Source organism: Phalangium opilio, unplaced genomic scaffold (assembly GCF_054372755.1).
Source record: "Phalangium opilio isolate 3A_F unplaced genomic scaffold, DU_Popi_V2 ptg000079l_1, whole genome shotgun sequence".
Lineage (NCBI taxonomy): Eukaryota > Metazoa > Arthropoda > Arachnida > Opiliones > Phalangiidae > Phalangium > Phalangium opilio.
Genome location: NW_028324187.1, coordinates 214642 through 232752, shown reverse-complemented (window position 1 = coordinate 232752; position 18111 = coordinate 214642). Strand labels below are relative to the sequence as shown.

The window sequence follows — 18111 nt, the reverse complement described above, 5'->3', positions numbered from 1 at the left end:
TCTCCTCTGTCGTCAGTAATTTCCGTCATTCGCGTCGCGCTGACGTGAATTTTCAAGAACCAATGAGATACTGGTTGTAATTTAGAGGCGGGGACTAACTCCGGACCTATGTTTTGGACTGGAGATAAAGCTAGAAATGTGGCGAATTTATACCTTCTCCCTAGTAAACTAGATATCCCTTCTTGATATAATGTAGAACCTTTAAAAAAATGTTTTTTCAAGTTCATATTAGAATAATTCAAAAATTATATTATTTTTTATTCAAGCTTCAAATAAATACAATTATTAGTGTGTACAACTTCATTTTCTAATAATCTATATCCTCTTCCTCGATATACTGATCGTTATTCAAAGCACCATCTTCAAAATTAACAAGTTCCTCTTCTTCTTCCCTTGAATTTTCACCAGAATATATCATACTTTCTTGTTCAGCATCATCTTTATGATGGCTTTTCACGTGTTCTTGAGCCAAGTTCACCTCCAAAAACGCATCCCCACAAATATTACAAATATAAGTATCACTTTCTAATGTTTCTTCGGTAGTTGTTTCCTCCTCATCCTGGTTTACTCTGCTTTTAACCATTCTCAATGAAGATTTCTTAAAATGTGTTTGCTGATGTTTTTTCATGTTGCTTAAATCCCTGAACATTCTTCCACACTCTGGGCAAGAATAAGGTAACGAATTCTCATGTATTCGATAATGTCGCCTCAATTTTGAATTTTCTCTAAAACTATTTCCACAAACATTACACTTGAATGGTTTTTCACCCCTATGGATACGTTTGTGAGCACTTAGATTCCCTTGTTGTCTGAACCCTTTGTTGCATATTTTACATATGAAGGGCTTCGTATCAGTGTGAATCAAATAATGAGACTTTAATTCGAAATTGGTTTTAAAACTACGCGTGCAAACGTCACAAGGATATTTTCTAGCTTCAGAATGGGTTCTTTGGTGACTGTATTGGTTTGATCTTGTCATAAACCGTTTACTACAGTGTTTGCATTGAAATCGTTTCTTTTCCTCTTCATGCTCAAGTTCATTGTTGGTTTCAGTAGCGTGAATGTTTCTTTTATGTATATTTAGGTTACTATTACATTGAAATCCCATATAGCATATGTTGCACATGAAGGGATACGCATTGAGATGAGCGTTAAAATGGGTCTTCAATTGTTTCGCGTTGCCAAATGTTTTTTTGCATAGACCACATTTATACATTTGACGGTTAACAGAATGATCTTGTAGCTTGGGGTCAAACTTGCATTCACAAACAGAGCATGTTTCCGATTTGAATTTGAGATTGCTTGTAACAGTTATGGACTCAGACGCTATGACATCCGAGTCTTTATTTAATTTATTTGAATTATCGGGAACTTGGGATGAATTTGTAATAATTGTATTAGTGTCATCATTAACTTTATAAATTTGTGACTCTGAGTCTGACACTTCACATAATTCAGAGTTTATTAACTTTTTGGAATTCATTAGGTCTTATTATATAGCTACTAACAGTTAATTATTATGAATTAATTCCTTTATTTCCATTAATTATCTATACATTTAAAAGTAATTATCTAGAAATAGTAGCGAAAACAAATTTTAAGTTTTCAACATGATTCAACTAACGTTTAGTTTCCTAAGCCTTGGCGGTGGGCACAAGGAGACGAACTCACGAATCAGACGAAAAAAAGAAAGGGCTGTACATAAGGATATGTTTATTAGACCGCTGGAAACTGAGCCCTCTTCCCTATTTCAAAATCCTCTAAAATTTAGTAATCACTAACTAGTGGGGATAGCAAAATTTATTATTTAGGCAAAATATTTACAAGTCAAGTTAACTAGTGAGTCCTCCAATTTAAATTTATTTTAGCAGTCAAATGCCTAGTGCCTTATGCACAGCCCTGGTCTAATTCCGTGTAGACGGTAGAGCGTAGTCCGTAGATGCGCGGCAAGCACGATACCATTTAATGTTGTTGAACGTTCATTAAATCTATTCTAATCGTAAATCAAATAATGCTGGATCAGTTATTAATTTGTTGATTCTCACATTTCTAAGTTAGTCGGGCTACTGAAGCACCAAGAAAATAACAATCGCAAACATGACGTCTATCATCAAGCTGCAAGCTATGTCTGGAGTCTATAGCGAAACTCCACACTGTTACATCTTGCAAGTAGACGAGTTTAAATTTCTATTAGACTGCGGATGGGACGAGCACTTTGACCAAAACTTTATCAAAGAACTTAAAAAACAAGTACACCAAATCGATGCCGTATTGCTATCCTTTCCGGATGCCAACCATCTTGGAGCTTTACCCTACATGGTTGGAAGATCCGGATTAAACTGTCCCATATACGCCACGATCCCTGTATACAAAATGGGACAGATGTTCATGTACGATTTATTTCAATCGAGGCACAATATAGAGGAATTCGACCTATTCACTTTGGATGATGTTGACGCGGCTTTTGATAAGATTATTCAACTTAAACATAACCAAACTGTGGCTTTAAAAGGGAAAGGTCAAGGAATATCCATTACTCCCCTTCCAGCTGGTCATATGATTGGCGGGACAATATGGAGAATAGTTAAGGATGGAGAAGAAGACATATTATACGCCACTGACTTTAACCACAAAAACGAAAGACACTTGAACAGATGTATCCTGGAAACTGTCACCAGGCCTTCATTGCTAATCACTGATTCCTTCAACGCCAATTATAATCAAGCTAGGCGAAGACAGAGGGACGAACAGCTAATGACCAATATCCTACAAACGTTGAGAAACAATGGAAATGTTTTGATCTCAGTCGACACTGCTGGAAGGGTTTTAGAGTTGGCGCACATGTTGGACCAATTATGGCGCAACCAAGACTCTGGCTTGATGGCTTATTCGTTAGCCCTCTTAAACAACGTCAGCTACAACGTTGTTGAATTCGCAAAATCCCAGGTGGAATGGATGAGCGATAAGATCATGAGGTCCTTTGAAGGAGCCAGAAACAACCCATTCCAGTTTAAACACCTACAACTATGCCACAGTTTAGCCGAACTAAATCGTGTTCCTGATCCTAAAGTAGTTTTGGCTAGCATGCCAGATATGGAGTGCGGATTTTCGCGGGATTTATTTCTGCAATGGTGCGGAAATCCGCGTAACAGCATCATTTTGACGACTCGTACCTCACCCAACACCTTAGCTCGACAACTGATTGAAAACCCTACTGATCGTACAATCACCTTGGAAGTTAATCAGAAGATTCGTCTGGAGGGCCACGAACTTGAAGAATACATGCGCAAGGAGAAGGAAAAGGAGCAAGAACAAGCCAAACAGAAAATTGACAAGGAAGCTGAAATGGAATTGTCGGATTCCAGTGAAGAAAGTGACGATGAAGTTGAATTTGAACGTACTGGGAAAGCCCGTCACGATTTAATGATGAAACAGGATGGAAAACTGAAAGGTGGCGGATTCTTCAGACAAGCCAAGAAGGCTTATCCAATGTTCCCCTTGAAAGAAGAAAAAGTCAAATGGGATGACTATGGAGAGATTATCAAACCAGAAGACTTTATGTTCGACGTCAACATCAATGACGAAGACAATAAGGAAAACAAGACCGTTGACGAAGACCTTCAAGACATGTCGGAAGTGCCAACGAAATGTATCGCAACCCAGAGGACCCTCGATATCCACGCCACCGTCATGTTCATCGACTTTGAAGGTCGCTCTGATGGAGAGTCCATCAAAAAGATCATAACTATGATCAAACCTAGGCGCTTAATCTTAGTGGGAGGTGACGAACAATCAACCAAATCCTTGGCAACGTACTGCAAAAACAGCGGAGCCATACAGGGCAAAGTTTTTACGCCAAAGTTATACGAGATTGTGGATGCCACGACGGAGAGTCATATCTATCAAGTAAAGTTGAAGGATTCCTTGGTCAGCTCGTTAAACTTTGCCAAAGCCAAGGATGCGGAATTGTCCTGGTTAGATGGAGAAATAATCCTAGAAACTTTGGAGAAAATTGCCCCCATTGAAGAAGAAGATGACGACCAAGGGATGCAAGTGGATATCAAGGACAATAATCGCGACACCATTTTGACCTTGCAACCCCTACCTCAGTACCAAATTCCGGGACACACCACCATTTTCGTCAACGAATTAAAATTATCGGACTTTAAGCAAGTGTTGATGAAGAATGGAATCCAAGCTGAATTCGCGGGCGGAGTTTTGTATTGTAACAATACTGTTGCTGTTAGAAGAAACGAAGCGGGAAGAATAGATCTTGAAGGGTGTTTTAGCGAAGACTATTATAAAGTTCGAGATATATTGTATCAACAATACGCAGTAATATAAAATTTCGTCTTGTATTAAGTTTTCTATGAGTTTGGGGGGAAAAATTAAAGATTAAAGAGATTTGCAATGAAACTTTTGTAAATTATTTTATTTCAGCGTACAAATAGCGAGTTTTCTTCTTAGCTAGCTAGCTATTTCTGTATTTGAAGCTTCCAAATTACTAGTTACAATTTCAGCGGCACTTATTTCGGGTATTTGGTTGTTGTTTTGAGTTAAACTTTTCACTACTTCTTCACTAATTTCTCGCGCTTGAGTACCATCTTCATCCAATAGCATAAAGTATACAACTTTCTTATTTTTGTTATGCGTTTTCATATGAGCTTTCATATTAGAATTGTCCGAAAAAGCTCTTTTACATATGGGACACTGATAAGGTTTTTCATCAAAATGTATCCTCATGTGTCGACGTAGTTTAGAGCTCTCTATAAATCCTGAAAAAGATTTAAGATTTCGTTATAACTCCTTAAGTCGAACAGAATCTGAATACTACTTTTGTTGCAAATCGGGCAGACATGTGGCTTTTCATTCTGATGCATTCGAAGATGACAATGGTAGTTTCCACTTTGTCGGAAACATTTGCCACAAATTGCGCACCGATAAGGCTTTACATTAGTGTGAATCAATATATGCGATTTCAACTCCGCCGCGCTTTTGAAAGCCCTTTCGCAATACTGGCAAACGTGAGGTCTTTCTTCAGAATGGACGCGCGAGTGGCATTTAAGATTGCTCAATGTGCGAAATGACTTATCACAAAGGTTGCACTTGTATTTCTTATCCTTGTAATGAATTTCCTATACAAAATAGAGTAATGTCAGTTCTACTATGCAAACGTCATACCACAGAGTAGTGTCGGTAGAGGGGGGAGTAGACTGTGTATCCCTCCCTCTAGGCGCGCTTTTGTAAGAGGGGATACTGTACGCGCCTGGTAGGGGGGATGACACTTAGCTAAGAGATCGAAGGGTATGACGTATGCATACGTAGAACTGACATCTAGCTCTAGCTCAGTGTCATCCCCCCTACCAGGCTCGTACAGTATCCCCCCTAAAAAAGCGCGCCTAGAGGGAGGGATAAACAGTCTACTCCCCCTCTCTACCGACACTACTCTATACAACCATAAGTTTATAAGATATGTTCCATAAGTATGTCACTACCCATACTTCGTAATGTTAGAGGCTTAATGAGAGCTAGTTCAAGAACGACGTGAGAATTGACTACACTCGGTTTTGCAGTCCATACTCCTCTTTAGTCTGTACTAAGCCTTTGACAGCGCCTCACTAGGCGTCACTTTACGAGATTCTATGACGTTTCACCTACGTCACTTCATGACAAGCTCTCATTAAGGAGTGACACACTTATGGAACATATCTTATAAACTTATGATACAACCAAATATGCTTCAAGTTTTTCACCGTTCATCTGAACTTACTTTTCTATGAGCTTTTAACAACATTTCTGAATTAAATGTTTCTTCGCACATATCACAGAAAAATACGTTAGTTCGTACGTGAATTGTGAAATGTTTTTTCAGTTCCTTTATAGACGTATAACCCCTTTCACAGACACCACACAAGAAGGGTTTAAAAGTTGAATGCATTGATTTAGGTCTAATGTGACTCTCACAAATGGGGCAACCATTTTTCTGAACACTTTCAAATTCTTCTAGACTATGTTCTAAACTTTGGTGTCTCTTTAGGTCATTAAAATCAGTGAAATCAGTGTTGCATTTAAAACAGTGGTAACTTTTTACTGTTAACCCTTCACTCTTTTGACTGGTGCTTGTATTTAAATTAGAATTAATTCCATTGTCGATTTTATTAGAGCCTTCTTGTTCCGTGGTGTTTGAATCACGCTCATTATCAATAACCGAAGTAGGAGGAGCTAAGCTATCGTTATTGGTTTCAGAATCACCAGCGTCTGGCAACTTATATACTTCATAAAATACGTTTCCTTCTGTGATAACTATCTCAACTTTCTTTACAATAGGAACTTGAAAAGTACCCGATTTTGTCACAACAGATGCAACAGTTTCCAAAGGCTGTTCAGTTATTTGGTTACGCAAACTTTCCTCCATTACATAATTTAACAAAGATTTAATTTCTTCCTATTTCGAATCTCGTTGGATATATCTAATCAATGCTATCCTACAATAATTTAATTTTATACTTTATCCTGCTTAGTGTTCAACACCGCGGATCAGTAGCCGCCATTACGAAAAAGAGAGCAGATGACAGCGAGTTTCACATCCTATCTGCTCGGTAGCGCCAAAAACCGACATTTCCCGCCAAATTATTCCCAGATGATAAAGTTGGCGCGAAAAATTAAAACTTGAAGATACAATGTGGAATTTCAAAAAAAAAATGCAAATTTTGAAAGAAACTCGATATTAAATTTCCGCCTAAATTAAAATAAAAATAACCTTAGTTTAAGCAATAAATAGGAAATTTCGAATAAACTAATAACATTTCCCTAAGATGATCAAAATACGTAAACAACGCAAACAAACTAAAATAATTTACTTTACGTTCGAGAAACACCCATATTTCATTCATAAAACCATAAGTTTATAAGATATGTTCCATAAGTACGTCACTACCCATACTTCGTAATGTTAGAGGCTTAATGAGAGCTAGTTCAAGAACAACGTGAGAATTGACTACACTCGGTTTTGCAGTCCATCCTCCTCTTTAGTCTGTACTAAGCCTTTGACAAGGCCTCACTACGCGTCGCTTTTCAAGAATCTATGACGTTTCACCTACGTCACTTCATGAAAAGCTCTCATTAACGAGTGACACACTTATGGAACATATCTTATAAACTTATGATAAAACGGAAACTAAAAAAACCGGACAACAAATACGTAAGTTGAAGTGACTATTTCCAATTAGGAATTTCCCTGTCCCGATCAGGGTTGGGAATAAGGTGGATTTTGGAAATTGGTAGTGGTCCTCGGGACCAGTGACCCCTCATGTTGGAATTATTAAACTAGACCTTGGGACCAGTGACCCTTGCATTAATTATTTTTTTACTGGTCCCATTATAAAATTTCTAAATTGGTGAGAATAAGAAGCGCGTAAAGACACAAAAGTAAAGAAGCTGAAAGTTCTAATTGATTTTGAATTTTTCACTGTAGGAAAAAGTAGCGTATCAAAATCAAAAACAGTTAACTTTTATTTCTTATTACAATTTTGCGACTAATTGCCGTCTAAATATCAATCAACTTGTCTAATGATATTTGAAGTTCTTCATCCTTTTCTGAACTATCCTTATTGCGTTTGTGGCTACATTAGTAAGCTAGAGTACGAGAGCTCCCTTTGGATCAAAATCCTGTAATGTGACTAGTACCATACACTACTGCCTAATACGACTACTGAGAACTATTCCTAGTACCAGAAGGGGATAATAGAAGAAGGATGACACTCTGTATCCTCTTAATGCTTTAGTTATGTAACGTCATTCTTCCCAGGCTCACCCTTTTAGTTTGCTTTCCCGCTCATCAAACTACAAATGGGCATCGCACCGTAAGGTGAATTCTATAATTGTTTGGCACTAAATCCCCAGCAATCATCCCACAAACCACTACCTCGTCTTGACGTGGGACAAAAAAGCACAAGCGCGTCTTGTCAAATATTTAAACGCTAATAGAGTAATGATGAGGGAACTATTTATCGCGTATGTGATTCGTTTTAGTAACCTTGCTCTAAATGTTCCGATGTTGGGATGAGTGACGTTACACTTGCCCCGCTTTGTGGTACACTTCTCTCGAAGAGAATTATTATATACTTCTGCTAGTACTGAATATCGTCTAGAGCTCTAGGCTGTCGACTTCAAGAGACTCATTCTAGTCAAGAACAATAGCCAGTATAGAGCTTTTAGAGTCGATAGAGTTTTTTAATAAAAATTAATTTCCAATGTCAAAATTGTAAATTCAGTACTTATAACCGTTTTCCAAGTCTCCAAGATAAAAACCCAACCCCATCCTCCTTGTCCAAAACATGCCTTTTAGAAAGTATTAGATGATACAAGATTTTACCAGATTGTCATTACTGGTCCTGGAGGGAAGCCTCGCATCTCTCGCGATTGAACCATTTTAGGTGGAATTTCTGATAGCATTTTGACGTGTTTTGCAACCCGATTATTCTTACAGGACACCCTCTTTATTTCGCATAGCATCTTCTTTCTTCATTACTTTTTTTATTTTAGTAATTTTCTAATTAAGAACAGGAATAATTAGGCCAAAAACAAACAAAGATTTTGGAATATGTTACACTTTTAATTTCAGAACATTTATTTGATCTAGATCAACGTAAAACTGGGTCCCCTGTAAAATGAATTAACTTTCATAGGAATTAGTTTAATTACTATGATTTCAGGTTTCGACCTATTAGACAAACACGTTTATAGGGTGGTTTTTCCAGCTGCAGGAATCCATAAACTCCAGTATCACAGTGGAGAAAAGTGTTTTGGGCTGTTTAGTAGATATTAGTAAATTATAATTAACTAAATTATTAATTATATTAGAGAATAGAAACAATAAAATTGAAACGCACGCTCCCGCCATATTTTGAAGTCTGCCTAACTTCAGCAGCGCCATCTAGCGGTCTGTGTTTGGAGCCAATTTGCTTATTCATTCTGGGTTCTTATTGGGGGCGATTTCCGTGACAACTAGATGCTGCGATTTTCTGTCCGATTTTTGCTGGTAAATATTTTGATTTTATTTATATTTTAAGGGTTAATTTTGATTAAATAACAAAGTTTTATCGCAACCGATCGGAAATTAAGCGTTGGAAGTGGAAAATTTATGGTCAACCGTGCCAAAATACGTTTATTAATTACGACCAAGGCTTACGGGACCATGTTGGTTGGCACCACTGGCTGGTGCTACTATTACCAAGGCTTACGGGACCACGTTGGCACCACGGATTCAAGGAAGCTGTTGCCTCTTTCAGTAGTGGTATAAGAGATCGTTCCAGGTAAATATTTTATTTATATTTTAATGCTAATTTAGATTAAATACCAAAGTTTTATCGCAACCGAATGGAAATTAAGTGTTACAAATGGAAAATGTATCTTAACCGTGCCAAATAGGTTTGTTAATTACGACCATTGTCTGTTTGAAGAAAACATAGCCTTAGTTGATTTTATATATTGGTTACCAAACATAATGGTAGTTATTTGGAACTCCATAGTTCTAAATAACTAATGCACTTTTGTTGCTTTGGTTATTGGCTGTATATTGCCCTTAACTGAAGCGAGTAGAAAACCTTTAACGGCAGTTGTGTATTAACGCCGAAGGGAGCTTTTTAAGTAACTGTAGTTCTCTAAAATGTTTTCAATTAACAAATCTATTGGTGTAAATATGGGTGTCTAGGGTCGGAAATAAGCACAGGACACATTGTCCAATAACATTTTAAAATGTCCCATACTATTTTTAAAAACTAAGGGGGTCACTGGCCAATTTGACCAATGAATTTTCCCAAAGTTTTGATAGCTTAACCAAGAACACGCGATACTATTTTTGCACACTCTAGTGGACAATGTCCTATAAATTTTCTAGTCTAAGGAGTTAAGTCGTTTTTGTCCTTTGAGTATGTTATAGTCCTATTTGCCCCCCCCCCCATCGCACCATAATTACACCCAACTTTGGGGGTTCATAACTCTGGTTCTACTAGATATATGGGGGTGTCCTTTGACTATGTTATAGTCCTATTTGCCCCCCCCATCGCACCATAATTACACCCAACTTTGGGGGTTCATAACTCTGGTTCTACTAGATATATGGGGGTGTCCTTTGACTATGTTATAGTCCTATTTGCCCCCCCCCATCGCACCATAATTACACCCAACTTTGGGGGTTCATAACTCTGGTTCTACTAGATATATGGGGTGTCCTTTGACTATGTTATAGTTCTATTTACCCCCTCTCCCATCGCACCATAATTACACAGAACTTTGGGGGTTCATAACTCTGGTTCTACTAGATATATGGGGGTGTCCTTTGACTATGTTATAGTCCTATTTGCCCCCCCCCATCGCACCATAATTACACCCAACTTTGGGGGTTCATAACTCTGGTTCTACTAGATATATGGGGGTGTCCTTTGACTATGTTATAGTTCTATTTACCCCCCTGCCCATCCCACCATAATTACACCCAACTTTGGGGGTTCATAACTCTGGTTCTACTAGATATATGGGGGTGTCCTTTGACTATGTTATAGTCCTATTTGCCCCCCCCCATCCCACCATAAATACACCCAACTTTTGGGGGTTCATAACTCTGGTTCTACTAGATATATGGGGGTGTCCTTTGACTATGTTATAGTCCTATTTGCCCCCCCCATCGCACCATAATTACACCCAACTTTGGGGGTTCATAACTCTGGTTCTACTAGATATATGGGGGTGTCCTTTGACTATGTTATAGTTCTATTTACCCCCCTGCCCATCCCACCATAATTACACCCAACTTTGGGGGTTCATAACTCTGGTTCTACTAGATATATGGGGGTGTCCTTTGACTATGTTATAGTTCTATTTACCCCCTTCCCCATCCCACCATAATTACACCCAACTTTGGGGGTTCATAACTCTGGTTCTACTAGATATATGGGGGTGTCCTTTGACTATGTTATAGTTCTATTTACCTCCCCTGCCCATCCCACCATAATTACACCCAACTTTGGGGGTTCATAACTCTGGTTCTACTAGATATATGGGGGTGTCCTTTGACTATGTTATAGTTCTATTTACCCCCCTGCCCATCCCACCATAATTACACCCAACTTTGGGGGTTCATAACTCTGGTTCTACTAGATATATGGGGGTGTCCTTTGACTATGTTATAGTCCTATTTGCCCCCCCATCCCACCATAAATACACCCAACTTTTGGGGGTTCATAACTCTGGTTCTACTAGATATATGGGGGTGTCCTTTGACTATGTTATAGTTCTATTTACCCCCCTGCCCATCCCACCATAATTACACCCAACTTTGGGGGTTCATAACTCTGGTTCTACTAGATATATGGGGGTGTCCTTTGACTATGTTATAGTCCTATTTGCCCCCCCATCCCACCATAAATACACCCAACTTTTGGGGGTTCATAACTCTGGTTCTACTAGATATATGGGGGTGTCCTTTGACTATGTTATAGTCCTATTTGCCCCCCCCCATCGCACCATAATTACACCCAACTTTGGGGGTTCATAACTCTGGTTCTACTAGATATATGGGGGTGTCCTTTGACTATGTTATAGTTCTATTTACCCCCCTGCCCATCCCACCATAATTACACCCAACTTTGGGGGTTCATAACTCTGGTTCTACTAGATATATGGGGGTGTCCTTTGACTATGTTATAGTTCTATTTACCCCCTTCCCCATCCCACCATAATTACACCCAACTTTGGGGGTTCATAACTCTGGTTCTACTAGATATATGGGGGTGTCCTTTGACTATGTTATAGTTCTATTTACCTCCCCTGCCCATCCCACCATAATTACACCCAACTTTGGGGGTTCATAACTCTGGTTCTACTAGATATATGGGGGTGTCCTTTGACTATGTTATAGTTCTATTTACCCCCTTCCACATCCCACCATAATTACACCCAACTTTGGGGGTTCATAACTCTGGTTCTACTAGATATATGGGGGTGTCCATTGACTATGTTAGTCCTATTTGTCCCCCCATCGCACCATAATTACACCCAACTTTGGGGGTTCATAACTCTGGTTCTACTAGATATATGGGGGTGTCCTTTGACTATGTTATAGTTCTATTTACCCCCCCTGCCCATTCCACCATAATTACACCCAACTTTGGGGGTTCATAACTCTGGTTCTACTAGATATATGGGGGTGTCATTTACCCCCCCTGCCCATCCCACCATAATTACACCCAACTTTGGGGGTTCATAACTCTGGTTCTACTAGATATATGGGGGTGTCCTTTGACTATGTTATAGTTCTATTTACCCCCTTCCCCATCCCACCATAATTACACCCAACTTTGGGGGTTCATAACTCTGGTTCTACTAGATATATGGGGGTGTCCATTGACTATGTTAGTCCTATTTGTCCCCCCATCGCACCATAATTACACCCAACTTTGGGGGTTCATAACTCTGGTTCTACTAGATATATGGGGGTGTCCTTTGACTATGTTATAGTTCTATTTACCCCCTTCCCCATCCCACCATAATTACACCCAACTTTGGGGGTTCATAACTCTGGTTCTACTAGATATATGGGGGTGTCCTTTGACTATGTTATAGTTCTATTTACCCCCCTTCCCCATCCCACCATAATTACACCCAACTTTGGGGGTTCATAACTCTGGTTCTACTAGATATATGGGGGTGTCCTTTGACTATGTTATAGTTCTATTTACCCCCCTTCCCCATCCCACCATAATTACACCCAACTTTGGGGGTTCATAACTCTGGTTCTACTAGATATATGGGGGCGTCCATTGACTATGTTAGTCCTATTTGTCCCCCCATCGCACCATAATTACACCCAACTTTGGGGGTTCATAACTCTGGTTCTACTAGATATATGGGGGTGTCCATTGACTATGTTAGTCCTATTTGTCCCCCCATCGCACCATAATTACACCCAACTTTGGGGGTTCATAACTCTGGTTCTACTAGATATATGGGGGTGTCCTTTGACTATGTTATAGTCCTATTTACCCCCCCCCCATCCCACCATAATTAAACCCAACTTTGAAGGCTCATAACTCTGGTTCTACTAGAGACACGCGGATTTTTGCACACACTAGTGGACAAGGTCCTATAAATTTTCTAGTCAAAGGAGGGGTCACAGAACACATGTTCTATATGAAAGTTTTCTTATTTCTGGCCCTGTGGGTGTCAAGCCCATTTGTTTTCACCGTAACAGCACCATTTGTGTAGTTGCGAGTTAGTCGTATCTAAATGGGTTCTTGGAAAGAATTTAGAAGGTTATTTTGGGGAGTTGCGGTTAAATGGCGCACAGTATTCGTGATTCACTTTTATGTCGTACTTATTCAAAATATTTGAGATTAATCTTATCAAATTTTTTGAAATTAATCTGATCAAATTGCGTTTATTCCTGGTTTGACTATTCAATCTTTTAGTCGGTTTAAAAGTAATTCAAAGTGATTGTTTAATTGACAAATATTTCAAGACTGACCCTAAACCGTATTAATATTTATCTTTCTAGTTATGTTAAATGATTTATTTGAAAGTGGAATTAATGTTATTCAAAATGCTTGCGCCATTTAAGCTGATAATAATTTTAATTTTGTATTAGATTATTTGAATTGAACCAAATTTAATTTTTTTAGCTATCATCTGTTTCCAAAGGAGAAGTTTATGTTGAATTCTAGAACGAATTATTAATATTTGACAAATACACCCTATATTAATCAGGTCAATGAACCCATTACAATTCCATTCTACACTTTGATTTTATCCGTTGAAACTGAATCTCACTAGGAAAACAATTTAGACATTTTAGGCTCTCTCAGGGAAGTAATTAAATCTTATTAATAGTAACTTTAGCAATATTAACAGGACAATTCCATTCTCAATTCAAGTCTACACTTTGATTTTATCCGTTTAAAGGGAATCTCATTAGCAATTTAGACTATTTCGACTGCCTGTCAAACATTGTAGGCAATTATTGGGGTATTTAGTTCATTATTTATTATTATATTTATTCTTAGAAGGAAAGCGCTTGTGTCCTTTTCTTGTTAGGGATTTTTTTTTCGCCAGGACATGAATAAAATGCTGAAATATGGAATAGGTGAAAACTGGTCCTAGCCCTCCCTTTTAAGAATAATGAACGTAATCAGGATTTTAAGGGTGAGATTCCCTTTGCGGTATTAAGGCATCTAGTTTATGATTTTAATTATAAATATTTTTAGGGGAAAAGCGTTTGGCAACTCTTTGAGGGAGTTTTGTAGGATCTAAATAAATTTATGATTTATGTTTAGGGTAGAAGGTTGCTTATACGCTTTGTCCTTTGAAAGTAAACACGATTTTTAAGCGGGGTTCCAATAAACAAAGTCTTTATTATTATTATTATTATTATTATTATTATTATTATTATTATTATTATTATTATTATTATTATTATTATTATTATTATTATTATTAAATCAAGGCTTAGGTTTTTATGGTATTATTTTACTTCCCCATACTAAGGTATTTATTTTAATGTTACGCGGGTGCTATTAATGTCAAATATTAATAATGTCTTCTGCCCGAACATCAAGCAAGAATATTCAAGTGGATTTTCATATTAAGGTATTTAATTTGAAGTTACGCATGTGCTATTTTCTCCGAATAATAATAAGAATTTCTCTTGCGCAGGAACATTCTCTCGAGTGCAGGACTTCAATGATCGAGTGCAGGACTTCAATGATCGAGTGCAGGACTTCTATCATCGAGTGCAGGACTTCTATCATCGAGTGCAGGACTTCTATCATCGAGTGGAGGACTTCTATCATCGAGTGGAGGACTTCTATCATCGAGTGGAGGACTTCTATCATCGAGTGGAGGACTTCTATCATCGAGTGGAGGACTTCTATCATCGAGTGGACTTTCATTGGAAATCCCATGCTAAGGACGAAGTTTCCTGGTTTTGGGGGCTTCACAGCGGGCCTTAGTTTAAATTTAATAATTCCCGAGTAGAACAGGGACTTGTTAAATTTAAATTGGGCCCGCAAGGCTTACGTGGGGGGTGGTAGCTTAAGTTTAAATTTAAAGTTTCGATATTGGGGAAGGAACAAAAACAGTCGAAAAACACTTAGGGTAGTTTTTTTGACCTTTTTTATGCTTATTTTATTGTTTTTTTTTATAAATTTTTTATAAATTATTCAAAAAAAAATTTTTTTTTTGAGAAAAAATTCTTTTTTATGTATTTTTTCACTCTTTTTTTAGATAAAAAACTTAAAAAGGGGTCAAAAAAACCTCCCTAAGTCCAGACATTAAAAAATTGAAACCAAGTCTAGTATCTAAAGAAATTCAAGAAAAGAAAGAACGAGGTTTAAGGCAAAATTTATTCAATAATAAATAAAAAAACCAAAGTGTTTACAAAAATTTCGAACCAAAAAAATATTAAAGAGTTGTGTAAGTTAAAGTTTGAACGCGAAAAAAATAATAAGTAGTTACAAATAAAATTTGCAAGCAAAAAAATTAAGTTAAGTGGTTACATGAAAAAATTGCAAGTAAAAAAGATGTATTTTGTGTCTTCTAGCTTCGATGATTTCCTCCATAACTTTTAAGTCAGCGCTGAGAGAAAGAGCAAGTCCAGAAGACATCATGTAGCGTGAATCCAACGAAGCATGTCATCAGGAATGATACATAGCAAGTCCAGAACAGCTTCGTCTTGCATCAATTCGAACAAAGGATGACATCTGGAAGGATACGTCTCGGAATGACCAGCGACAGAAAAATCCAAGAAAATCATCCACATCTATAAATGAAAACATATTAATAACACATATTAAATTATTGCCTACTAACAAAGTAGTCTCGTAGATTTAAATAATTTACGAAAAACGTGTCCTTAATTAAAACAACTGGCTACCAAATTTATAAACTGATACGAACTACACCAACTAATTGCCACCCTGAATTAAATACTTTCGCTAGCTAATTATTTCCCAAAATTGTATAGAAAAAAGTTTTAAGAAAACCGTCCCTTTATTATGCAACTTAATAATGAAAATAATTTAAAACGTCCCCTAATTTCAGAAAAACCTATATTTATTTTAAATTACGCAGCTTAATAATGGAATTAATTTAAAATATCCCCTAAATTAATTTTAGGAAAACTTGACATTTATTTAAACTAAATTGCTTGCCTCTTTTAATAGCATAATAGTTTAAAATATCTTCTTAGCTAATTTTATTAAAACGTGCCATTTATTGAAAACCATTCCCACAGGTAGAACCCACAAATAAAATCTCTAGTTGAAATTGGACAAGGGTTAACTTAGGCTTAGGTCAAACGTCCACGTGTCTTAAAATTATGTCTGCGGGACTTTATTTTCGAAAATCTGTCGCTTTATCTCTAAATTAATTAATAATAACCCCTAAACTATTTTAAGGAAAACATTCCATTTATTTTAAAACTATTCCCACTGACAGTATCCGTAAAATAACTAGAGTTTAAATGAGACAAGGCTTAATTAGGCTTAGGGCAACCGTCCTCGTGTTCGGCGGGACTTGATTTCCGAAAATCTGTCGTGATATCTCTAAAAGAATTGAAGCCCTTAAACTAATTTTAGGAAAACCTTCCATTTATTTATTTTAAAACTATTCCCACAGACAGTATCCGTAAATAACTAGAATTTAAATGGTACACGGCTTAACTAGGCTTATGGTAACAGTTCTCGTGTTCGGCGGGACTTGATTTCCGAAAATCTGTCGCGATATCTCTAAATTAATTAAGTACCCCGTTTAATAGATTATAATAATACCCCCTAAACTAATTTTAGGAAAACCTTCCATTTATTTTAAAACTATTCCCACAGACAGTATCGGTAAAATAACTAGAGTTTAATAAGACACGGCTTAATTTAGGCTTAGGGTCCTCGTGTTTTAAAATTCTCTCGGCGGGACCTGATTTCCGAAAATCTGTCGCGTTATCTCTAAATTAATTACGTACCCCGTTTAATATCTTTAAATAATATCTCCTAAACTAATTATTAAGGGATTCTCTCTTGTCCAACATATCGTTGTAAAATTTTATTTATGGTTCTTGATTTTTAATAAATAATTAAAACTCACTAACATTTAACACTACCTAATTAATTTAAATACTTGAAATAAAATAAATAATTTAAGGGGAGCTAGATGAGTTTGGATTATTGTAAAGGTTAGGCTTACGGACTGTTAAAGCACCAAGAGGCGAAGCAATGGCTGCCAATTAAGTTGAAGAGCTTCGAATTCAGCTTGCGTCCTCGGCAAAAACGATCTGCGAAATGGCGGAACGATGAAGATTCGACCTCAAAAGCCGGGATCACGATCACCATCAGCTGAGCGGGAAAGGTTTCTCCGAGCGACCTTCTTCGACGGCTTCCAGGGAACGAAATGAACCAACCGACCTATGCCTGCAACTCACAACTACGTAAATTTCCTGCGTCGGGGGGCGCTAAAAGCTCCTATGCGCGGACTCGGGTGCGCCATATCCCGGGCACGAAATCCAAATAGCTGAACACTGTTAGGCCTAAATGAATGAACGCTAGGCCTATATGAAATGAACAGTAGGCCTAAATGAATGGACAATCATTACCTTTTACCATTAACATCTCTGTCGTGACGTCACAAGTCAATAACCTCGTTGACGTCATAGGTGACGTCACCGGATATGACGTCATGACACGTCACCGGATATGACGTCATGACACGTCACCGGATATGACGTCATGAAACGTCACCTGATATGACGTCATGACACGTCACCGGATATGACGTCATGACACGTCACCCCCTGCTGTTTCCATACTGTTACCCCCTGCTGTGACCCCCTGCTGTTACCCCCTACTGTGACCCCCTACTGTGACCCCCTGCTGTTACCCCCTGCTGTGACCCCCTGCTGTTTCCATACTGTTACCCCCTGCTGGGACCCCTGCTGTTTCCATACTGTTACCCCCTGCTGTTACAGGATATGAGGTCATAGCAAAAATTTACCATGCTTTAGATGTCAGTAAATACGTAACTACGTATGCAGCGCGCCCTAGCGGCAAATCTTACAGCATGTTTAAGATG

General features: G+C 37.9%; 3 protein-coding genes and 1 long non-coding RNA gene across 5 annotated transcripts; 2 read left to right on the top strand and 2 right to left on the bottom strand.

Annotated features, from left to right (window-relative positions):
- Positions 1 to 237: 237 nt before the first annotated feature.
- LOC149653993 (uncharacterized) lies at positions 238 to 6607 on the bottom strand. Its single transcript, XM_089845201.1, has 6 exons — positions 5771 to 6607; positions 4835 to 5135; positions 4469 to 4775; positions 3548 to 3745; positions 2442 to 2503; positions 238 to 1491 (listed from the first exon to the last, which is right to left on the bottom strand). The coding sequence occupies exons 1-6, from the start codon at positions 6413 to 6415 to the stop codon at positions 308 to 310; spliced, it is 2697 nt and encodes an 898-aa protein (XP_089701327.1). The 5' UTR covers positions 6416 to 6607; the 3' UTR covers positions 238 to 307.
- Cpsf100 (cleavage and polyadenylation specificity factor subunit 2) lies at positions 1743 to 4416 on the top strand. Its single transcript, XM_089845360.1, has one exon. The coding sequence runs from the start codon at positions 2098 to 2100 to the stop codon at positions 4342 to 4344; it is 2247 nt and encodes a 748-aa protein (XP_089701486.1). The 5' UTR covers positions 1743 to 2097; the 3' UTR covers positions 4345 to 4416.
- A 2295-nt stretch (positions 6608 to 8902) lies between the features above and the next one.
- LOC149653992 (uncharacterized) lies at positions 8903 to 15417 on the top strand. 2 transcript variants are annotated; one of them, XM_089845379.1, is made up of 4 exons: positions 8903 to 9040; positions 9124 to 9314; positions 13677 to 14640; positions 14707 to 15417. In XM_089845379.1, exons 1-3 carry the CDS (start codon positions 9011 to 9013, stop codon positions 13729 to 13731), a joined length of 276 nt encoding a protein of 91 aa, XP_089701505.1. In that variant the 5' UTR covers positions 8903 to 9010; the 3' UTR covers positions 13732 to 14640; positions 14707 to 15417. The 2 variants fall into 2 exon arrangements, with proteins under 2 accessions (XP_089701505.1, XP_089701504.1); XM_089845378.1 differs by having other exon boundaries at positions 8917 to 9040.
- On the bottom strand, positions 15378 to 17502 carry LOC149653991 (uncharacterized). The gene is made up of 2 exons (XR_016370466.1): positions 17230 to 17502; positions 15378 to 15811 (listed from the first exon to the last, which is right to left on the bottom strand). It is a non-coding gene; the product is annotated as an uncharacterized LOC149653991 (long non-coding RNA).
- Positions 17503 to 18111: the final 609 nt, after the last annotated feature.